Raw genomic sequence first — 10,225 nt, 5'->3', positions numbered from 1 at the left:
GGACTTATATCCAGAATTTATGAAATACTTGAGTACCACAACAAGATAAAGGTAAATAATCCAATAGAAAAATGGGTACAGGATATGAACAGACACTTCACCAAAGAAGACATTTAGATGGCTAAAAAATACATGAAGAAATGTTCAAAATCCTTAGCTCTAAGAGAGATGCAAATCAAAACAACTGAGAGATAACACCTCACCCCAGTCAGAATTGCAAAATTTAACAGAAGAGAAAGCAACAAATGCTGGCGAGGTTGTGGAGAAACTGGAACACTTATTCACTGTTGGTGGGAGTGTAAAATGGTGCAACCACTGTGGAAGGCTGTATGGTGCTTTCTCAAAAAGTTGCAAACAGAGATACCTTTTGGCCCAGCAATTCCACTACTGGGAAAATACCCCAAAGAGACCATAACTGACATCCAAGCATATATGCACACCCATGTTTACTGTGGCTTTGTTCACAATAGCAAAGAGTTTGAAAAACCCAAGTGCCCATCAACAAACGAATGGATAGAGAGGCTGTGGTATATTCACACAATGAAATACTATGCAGCATTGAAAAACAAGGAACTCATGCAATATTATTCAAAATGGGTGACTCTGGAGGACATTATGCTGAGTGAAGTATCTCAGTCACAAAGAGAGAATTACTGCATGGTGCCACTATTGTAAAACAGGAGTGACCTTGGGTTTGGAGACAGACTGAGAAAGATGGGTTCAATAATGTATACTGTGTTGAAACATATGAGGGAGAAAACTATTTAAAAGGGATATGTGATTAGGTATTTTTGTCATGGCACGAGTCTAGAGGGAAGGCTACATGGTGGAGTAGACCTGAGGGAGGGTCTGTAAAACAATGAAAGAATTTTTCTTTTACTTTTCCAAGAGGGTAGTGTTCTCGGGGAGAGGGTTGGGAGGGGAGAAAAGTGGAACAATGAATGAATGGAAATCCAAAGAATCTGTAAATTTTTAATGAAATTAATAAATTAAAGAAACAAACAAAAAAACACCCACAAAAACAAATTGGCATTTTCTGCTTTTAGCCAAGCTCTGACAGCAGCAATGACATTCCTTGGTCCTTGTCATTTATTTGTTGGTTTTGAATAATCTCAAGTAAGAGTTTATTTGCAAGCAATATTAATAATATTGTTCAATAATATATTCATCTTTGTTTAAATGGGCACAAATTAAGTTGGCCAAGTAGCTATCTTCCAAACTTCCTGGGCACAAAAGGAGCACTGGTGGCTTAGGGATAAGGAATTGTGGTGCCATGGTAAAGGAAAACAATTCAAATCCACGAGCTACATCGTAGGAGAAAAATGGGCAAATTTCTTGGCACAGATAGATGAATGAGTATATCTAGGACAGTATCCCTTTGTTGACACATATTAGTAAAGCTTCCTATGCATTAAACTTAAAACAACCAAATAGAAACAATAACAAAATTTTACATATTTACAACCACAAATTATTATTTTCTAGGTTGAGGGTAGATGACACAGATGGCAAGAAATTATGGTGGCCAGCTAGGTATGACTTTTCATTTTGTCTCTCTGAAATGACTATCTGACCGTCTGTTATTATAGCCAGGAAAGATAAGGAAAGACTGAGGAAATGTTTTCTAATGGATGAGACTTAAAATTCAGGCTAACTAAATGGCACATGTGCATTAGAATATGGGGGAAAAAAGGGAGAATGAAGAGGTTTTGAGTTGACTTGTATGACTGGATTGCAATTTATTCATAAGTATTTTTGTAAAAAATTATAGATATGTAAAGAATAATTAGAGGATAGCACCAAAAGTAACAAAAATACTAACAGGCAAAGGTAATAAAATGTTAATAACTGGGAAATCTGAGTTTGAGACATAATGCTGTTGTTGTTGTTGTGTGCCAAAGAATTGGAACTGATCCATAGCTGACCCGCTAGAGGGTTTTCTGGTGCAGTTGATAGCACGGGAAGAGACTTCTCCTCCCATGGAACAGCTGGTAACTGTGCCTTTGGGATTGTAGTGCAGTGTCTTGCCACTAAGACACCAGAGCTTGGAGATACAAAAGACTGATATTGTTTTGTAACTTTTCTTTAATTCTAGATTATTTCTTAATAATCTAAAATAGGGAGGTGAAATAAACATCCTGAGACAAAACCTAGTAAAGTGAAGGGAAAGATCATGTCTATTATAAACCAATCTTTTTACCTTTTAGATTCCAAGCTATGTTTGGAAGAAGGCTGTAGAAATTCCCTGCCAGATATGGAATCCCTGAATTCTCCAGTCACTGAAAGTATGATTTTATGCATGTTTCCATAGAAGAGTTGAATATCATTAGGGCATTGAGGAAGATCGTTTACTATAATAGAAAATAATCAAAGAATAACATAATAAAATATAAACAGTAACACAATTTTACATACTTACAACCACAGATTTTTATTTTCCTAGGCTGAGGGTAGGTGACACAGTGCTATCTAACAAGAAATTATGGTGGACAGCAGGCTCAGGCTCTTGCCCTGGATTTGAACCACAACTTTTGATACTGACTACCTTTGTGATTTCTATTTACCAAACTTCTCTAACTCATCCTTGCTTAAATAGAAGAGGGTGGTGGTATTTTTTGGTGCTGTCAAGTCAACTACAACAAACAGCAATTCCTGGAACAATAGATGTGAACCCTGGCCTTCCCTACACCATCCTTACTGACCCTGTTATTCTCGAGCCAACTGCTACAGTAACTATGCTGATTCATCCTATTCAGTTTCTTTTGCTGACATTTATAAGCATGATGACTTTTTCCAAGGACTAGTCCCGAATTTGCACCATCCTTGCTCTACAGCTGCTCCTTCTTCAAGGCATAACTGTTTGTTCTTTGTCAGACCATGGGATAGATATTCACTGTGCTTCTCTTCTCCAACATCACAGCTCAAAGGTATCAATTCTTCCTCTCTCAGTTTTAGTCACAGTTCAAATTTCAGATGCATAGGAAGGAATTAAAAAATCCATGGTAAATGAGGTGCATTTTAGTATTTATCTGACATTTGCTTCTTAGCACCTTGTTGAGATTCTTAACAGCAAATTTCCCAAATGCAACATGCCTTTTCATTTCTTGATTGATGAGTCCCAGGGTGTTCATTGCAGATATAAGATGAAATCGTTAACAACTTCAATATTTTCTTCATCTATCACGATGCTACCTACTGACAAAGTAGAAAGGATAATTTGCCTAATGTTGAGATCGATTACATCTGTGGAAAGAACCGCTGGAGAAGCTCAATATCAGCTGTGAAAACTAGGCCAGAAGCTGATTGTGGAACAGACCACCAACTACTCAGATGCAAGTTCAAGCTGAAGCTGAGGAAAATTAAACCAAATCCAAGGCAACCAAAATATGACTTTGAGTCTACCACACCTGAATTTCAGAACCATCTCAGGAACAAGTTTGAGGCCTTGAACACTAATGAGCGAAAACCAGATGAGTTGTGGGATCATCCAGGAAGAGGGAAAACGGACACTGCAAAGACAGAAGAGGAAGCGAATAACAAAATGGATATCAGAAGAGACTCTGAAAATTGCACTGGAGCGCAGAGAAGCCAAAGCACAATGAAGAATTCAAGACACTAAAGGGTTGAATAGAAGATTTCAAAAGGCAGCACGGGATGACAAAGCAAAATATTACAACGAAATGTGCAAGGAGTTGGAGTCAGAAAATCAAAAGGGCCGAACTCACCCAGCATATCTTAAGCCCAAGGAACTGAAGAACAAATTTAAACCTCGAGTTGCTATAATCAAGGATGCTTTTGGCAGAATGTTAAATGATCCAGGAAGTATTCAAAGAAGATGGAAAGAATATACTGAGTATCACAAGGAATTGGCAGACACAGAAGAATTTCATGAAACAACATATGAGCAAGAGCCTATGGTGATGAAAGAAGAAGGTCAGGCTGCTTTGAAGGAAATGGCAAAAAATAAAGCTCCAGGAATAGATGGTATACCAACTGACATATTTCAGCTAACAGATGCTGCCCTGGACGTGCTCAGCAAGTTGTGCTAAGAAATCTGGAGAACAACCACTTGGCCAACTGACTGGAAGAGATCTATATTTGTTCCCATCCCAAAGAAAGGTGACCCAACAGAGTGTGGAAACTATAGAACAATCTCATTGTTTTCACATGCAAGCAAGATTTTACTGGAGATTATAAAAAAATGACTGGAACAGCATATCAGCCAAGAACTGCCAGAAGTCCAGGCTGGTTTCAGAAGGGGTCGTGGTACTAGAGATACTGTAGCTGATGTTAGATGGATCTTGGCTGAAAATACCAGAGGAATGTCTATCTGTGTTTCATTAACTATGCAAAGGCATTTGACTGTGTAGATCATAACAAACTGTGGCTGACTCTGAGAAGAATGGGAATCCCAGAACACTTAATCGTGCTAATGCGAAACCTATACTTGGACCAGGAGGCAGTCGTCAGAACAGAGCAAGGGAACACTGCATGGTTCAAAATTGGGAAGGGCGTACGCCAGGGATGCGTCCTATCTCCATACCTTTTCAATCTATATGCAGAACAGATTATCCGGGAGGCTGGGCTCTATGAGGAGAAATGTGGGGTCAAGACTGGTGGACGATCTATCAACTATCTGCATTATGCAGATGACACACCCTGATTGCTGAAATTGAAGAGGGCCTGAAGCGCCTGCTGCAGAGGGTCAAGGACTGCAGCCTACAATATGGACTGAGGCTCAATGTCAAGAAGACAAAGATTCTCACCACTGGACCAATTGGCAGCATCAGGATGGATGATACAGAAATTGAGATTGTACACAGCTTTAGTTGCTTGGCTCCACAGTCAACAGTCTTGGCACCAGTAGCCAGGAAATTAAAAGGCGCATTGCCATGGGAAAGTCTGCTGTTAGGGACCTCTCCAAAGTACTGCAAGAGCAATGGTGTCTCTCTGGAGACTAAGGTACGCGTGATACAGGCCATGGTCTTCACAACCACTTGTTATGCATCAAAGAGTTGGACAATGACCAAGGAGGATAGAAGAAGAGTTGATGCCTTTGAGCTGTGGTGCTGGAGAACAGTATTGAGAGTACCATGGTCTGCTACAGATTGGTCCTGGAAAGGGTTAAACCGGGTGGCTCCTTGGAGGCAAGGATTCTGAGGCTCCATCTAACATACTTTGGACATGCTGTGAGGAGAGACCGGTCCTTGGAGAAGGACATCATGCTTGGGAGGGTGGAGGGACAGCACAGGAGGGGAAGGCCCTCTATGAGGTGGATTGATTCAGTGACTGGGATAATTGGGATGGGAGTGTCAGAGACAGTGCGATTGGCACAGGACAGAACAGAGTTTAGGGCTGTTGTACATAGGGTCGCTATGAGTTGCAAGGAACTCGACGGCACATAACAACAACAACAATGTTGAGATGCAGTCCATGTTGTAGCCTATAGTCCTTGATCTTCTGCACCTCAAGTTCTCCACATGTTCAGCAAGCAAAGTCACATCATGGTCATAACACAGATTGCTGATGACTCTTCCTCTGATCCTATGCCACATAATTCATAAAGTGAGCTCCTCAAGTGATCTGTTCTGCATACAACTTGAATGAGACAATCATATTATCTATAATGCAGAGAATGAAAAAGTAAATAAGAACAGTGCTGTATACATAGTGAAAAAAAATTCCTCACCCTAAAAAAACAAGAACTGCCATCCAAGCAGGTAAATGCACACTCATGTTTATTGCTGCTTTGTTTACAATAGCAAAGAGTTGGAAACAACCCAAGTGCCCATCAACAAATGAATGTATAAAGAAGCTGTTGTGTATTCACACAATGGAATATTATGCAGCACTGAAAAACAAAGAACTCATGAAATATTATACAAAATGAGTGACCATGAAGGATATGATGCTGAGTGCAATATGTGAGTCACAAAAAAGACAAATACAGCGTACGAAATTGTTATAAAACAGGACTGACATGGAGGTTGGGGGAAACTAAGGAAAGAGGGAATAAATAATATCTATGGCATTGAAACAGACTAGGGAGAGAACTGTATAAAAGCAATATATGATTAGGTATTATTGGCATGACAAGAGTCCAGAATAAGAGTGGCATAGTATAAAGTGGTCTAGGGAGGGAACTGTAAGAAAGAAACTTTTTTCCAAATAAAAAAGTGAACTGGGGGGCAGGGGCACAGGGGGAAGGCAGGGAGGAAAATGTGCAACAATGAATGAATGGAAATCCAAGTTCTTTATAAACTTTCATTAAAATTAAAAAATCAATTAAATTTTTTTTAAAAAACGATACTATACATACGAGTAAGACTATAGTAGAATTTGCATACATTCCTGGTAATGGCTCCATAAATTGGTTCAAATATTTTGGTGAATAATGTGACAATTTATTGCAAAAACTACTCATTTGCTTTGCAAGAATTTATTCTAGTAAAGTACAAACATTACACATACATACTTAAATATATATTAAATATGTATGACTATGTAATATTCCACATATATTTCTAAAGATTCATAGAAGCAACTTCTCAAGAAAAATCAGAAGGCAAATTATTATTATATTATGATTGCTACTACAGATAATTCATTAAGCACATAAAAGACAATACTCATACATACTAAAGAAAAAGCAGTTCGAGGAGATCAAAGATGGCGGCAGTAGTGGAGAAAGCAATGTGAAAAGCCGGAGGAGCAGAATGCTGCATAGAGATGGACCACTAGAGAGACCTTCTTGCCACAGAGACTGACCAACATGGCGTGATGTGGACAGTGGGAATTCGAATTAGAACTTTTGTTGGAACAATTAGTTTTGGAGCTACAGGAACATAGATCCATGACACAGGATGTGTAATGGGCTGACCAAAGCCAGAAGCTGACAGCTGAGAAACTGTGGGACCCATCCGCCAGGAGAAAGGTTAGCAGGAAACTGACTGAGGTCGCTTAAGCACCACTAAGAATGAGTGGGTCTGTTGGAATTTGTCTGAGTTTTCTTGTGCCCCTGCCAACCACCCAGAATCGGGCAAATTGGTAGGAATTTGAATGGGTTTTATGGGCAACGCCGATTGCCTGGGACAGCACCCAAGTCCACTGGGGGGAATTTGGCTCAGTTCTCTTGGGCCCCACTGACTGCCCAGGAAGGGGTGGGCCAGTGGGAATTTATCTGAGTTTTCTTGGACACCACTGACGGCCTAGGAGAACATCCAAGAGCAAGCAGGCTGGTGGGAATTTGACGGAACTTTCATGGGCACCACAGACCAGCCAGAGGTGAGTGGGTTGGTGGGAATTTGAGTCATTTCGGGTCCTACTGGACCCAAGGCCCTACTAGGCAGTGGCCACTGCGCGAGGGTACCTGGGTAAAAGATGCTGGGCAGGGACCACTGAGTGAGATCCGCTGGGTGTGAGACGGACAGCTGGAATTTGAACAGAGATCCCACTCATGAGCACACCTATATAGCTGAGGTCTGAGTGAGGTCCTGTAACTGGTTGACCCACACCTGTGGTAGCCCTCATCTTCTCCTGTGCCTGCCCCGCCTCTGATTCAGCTCCACACCTGTGCTTACATGTCCATTCAATAAATTGGCCTTTAAACCTGAGTGCCTTGATCTGACTTACCTACAAGAGGCTGTTCTCACAGGCCCTGAACTGAACTTTCCCTGGAGTCAGAAGGTCAGAGAAAAATACAAGTGGGGTTGCTGCCCAACTGATTTCTAGAGCATTGTCTTCAGATCAAGAACATATGAATGTCTCAAAGAAAGCAAGCTATCCCATACACTACACAGCAAAAAGCAAGATATCACCCCTAAAAGGTGACACATTATCAATGGATTTCCTGAAGCCAGGAAGTCTGATGGAAGTTTCTGACACTGAATTTAAAAGAACACTAACTGAATATTTTCAATGGATGAAAGAAAAACTTGAAGAATTACAGAATACTACAAGGAAAGGTGGGTGATTTTAATCTTCAGCCCTCAGGCCAGGTTCAATTTGTTTTCCTGTCATTCTTCTAGGTGGTATAGCACTGGTCTGTGCATTGCTGTACAGAATTAACTTGTGGTTGCTGTGATGCTGACCACTGTGACACTGAGGTGCCAAATGTGGTAATGGTCACCCATGGTGCACAGTGTTTGCTGGAACTTCCTGACTAAAACAAGCCTGGAAGTAGGAGAGGCATCCACGTGAGAAATGGCTTGCCTAGGGAAACCCTATGAACAATGCTCAGACATTTCATTCATAGGGTCGCTATGAGTGGTCTACAACCCGACGGGACCAAACAACAACAACAATAAGGAAAAACCAGAAGGAGTTTTAAAATACAATCCAGTAGGGAGCTCTGGTGGCCTCGTGGCAAGAAGTTGCACTGCAATCCCAGAGGTACGTGGTTTGAATCCACCAGATGCTCTGCTGGAGAAGGAGGGGCAATCTCCTCCTGTACCAATCAGATCTGATTTGACAGTACATACACACAAAGATAAATTTTTTTATAAAAAAACCACACACCACAATCCAGAACAATGGAGTAAAACAAAAGAGGCATTGGAGGCACTGTAAAAACAAGAAACCATGATCCAAATATGAGGTCCAATGTTTCAGATGCTGTTAACATGATGGAGGAACAAATGAGCAGCGTTGAAGAGATGGAACACAGAACAAGTGAAATATAAGAAAGAATTGACACCACTGATCTGGTAGAGCAAAAAGCAGAATCAGAAAGGGAGGAAAAAGAAGAAAACCTAAGAATAATGTGGGACACCATCAAGAGAAATAACATGCGGATCATTGGAATCCCAGAACAGGAAAAAGCAAGTAAAGGCACCCAAAATGTTGTGAAAGAATTACTAGGTGAAAACTTCCCAGACAATGAAGATTGAGAGAATATATATTCAGGAAACTGAGCGAACAACATATAGAATAGAGTCTCAAAAGAAAAACACCCAGGCATATCATAATTAAAATTGCCAGAGCCAAAGATAAGGAGAGAATTCTGAAAGAAGCGAGGGAGAAACAAAGAGTAACCTTTTATGGGAGAGCAGATAAGACTAACTGCCAAATTTTCAGCAGAAAAAATGCGAACAAGAAAACAGTGGAAGGACATATATTGAACATTTAAAGAACACGACTGTCAACCAAGAATTATCAGCAAAATTATCCATCAAGTATAAAGAGAGATCAAGATATTCCCAGAAAAACAGAACATAAGGGAATTTGTAAAAATAAGACCAGCATTTCAGGAAACACTGAGAGATGTCCTTCATATAGAGGTACCACAGAAAAGCAGCTTGGACAAAGTAACTAGTAATAACACAAATTAAACTCAACAAACTAATAGCAATAAAACCCTGGCTTTCAATAATCTCAATGAATGTGAATAATTTCAATGCACCACAGAAAAGAAAAATAGTAGCAGACTGGATAAGAAAATAAAATCCATCAATACGATGTCTATAAGAAACACACCTGAAAAAACGAAGATAAAGAAAGACTAAAAATAAAAAGATGGGCAAAAAAATACACTAAGCAAATGGCAACCACAAAAAATCAGGAGTAGCAACATTAATCTCCAATAAAATAAATTTCAATGTGAAAACCATCACAAAGGATAAGGAAGGTCACTACATAATGCTCAAAGGGTCAGCAGAACAAGAGGACAAAACAATAATAAATATCTATCACCAAATGAAAGAATTACAAACTAAAAAAGAAAATAGACAGCACTATTATAGTAGTTGGAGACTTAAATACACCACTCAAGAAAAGATAACACTACCAGAAAGAAACCCAACAGAGATGCTCAAGAATTAAACCACGCAACAAACCAACTCAATCGCATAGATAATTATACGCTAATTCACCACCAAAAACCACAGTATACCTTCGCATGGAACTTTCTCCAGAACAGATCACGTTTTAGGTCACAAGACAAGCATCAATAAAATAAAAAACAAAAATAATACAAAGCATCTTCTCAGACCTCAATGACACAAAATTAAAAATTAATAACAAAAGGATAAAGCAGAAAAAAAAAAACCCCATACAAGCTGAACAACACCTTGCTTGAACATGAGTGGGTACGAGAAGAAACAAAAAATGAAATTAAAAAGTTTCTTCGTAAAGACAGCATGGTACTGGTACAATGACAGACACATAGATCAATGGAATCGAATTGAGAATCCAGAGATCAACCCATCTATCTATGGTCAACTGATCT

The 10,225-nt window shown here is 39.8% G+C and overlaps 1 protein-coding gene across 1 annotated transcript in view; it reads right to left on the bottom strand.

Annotated features, from left to right (window-relative positions):
* Positions 1–10,225, bottom strand: part of CEP192 (centrosomal protein 192kDa) — a 250,033-nt gene that overhangs the window by 53,699 nt on the left and 186,109 nt on the right. The window contains 1 exon segment of the mRNA XM_006902756.1: positions 2,201–2,351. Within this exon segment, the coding sequence (XP_006902818.1) occupies positions 2,201–2,351 (151 nt within the window).

The sequence above is a fragment of the Elephantulus edwardii genome, unplaced genomic scaffold (assembly GCF_000299155.1).
Source record: "Elephantulus edwardii isolate Elephantulus edwardi_28Jun2011 unplaced genomic scaffold, EleEdw1.0 scaffold00446, whole genome shotgun sequence".
Lineage (NCBI taxonomy): Eukaryota > Metazoa > Chordata > Mammalia > Macroscelidea > Macroscelididae > Elephantulus > Elephantulus edwardii.
The sequence above is the reverse complement of the archived record's forward strand: the minus strand, read 5'-3'. Positions and strand labels throughout refer to the sequence as shown.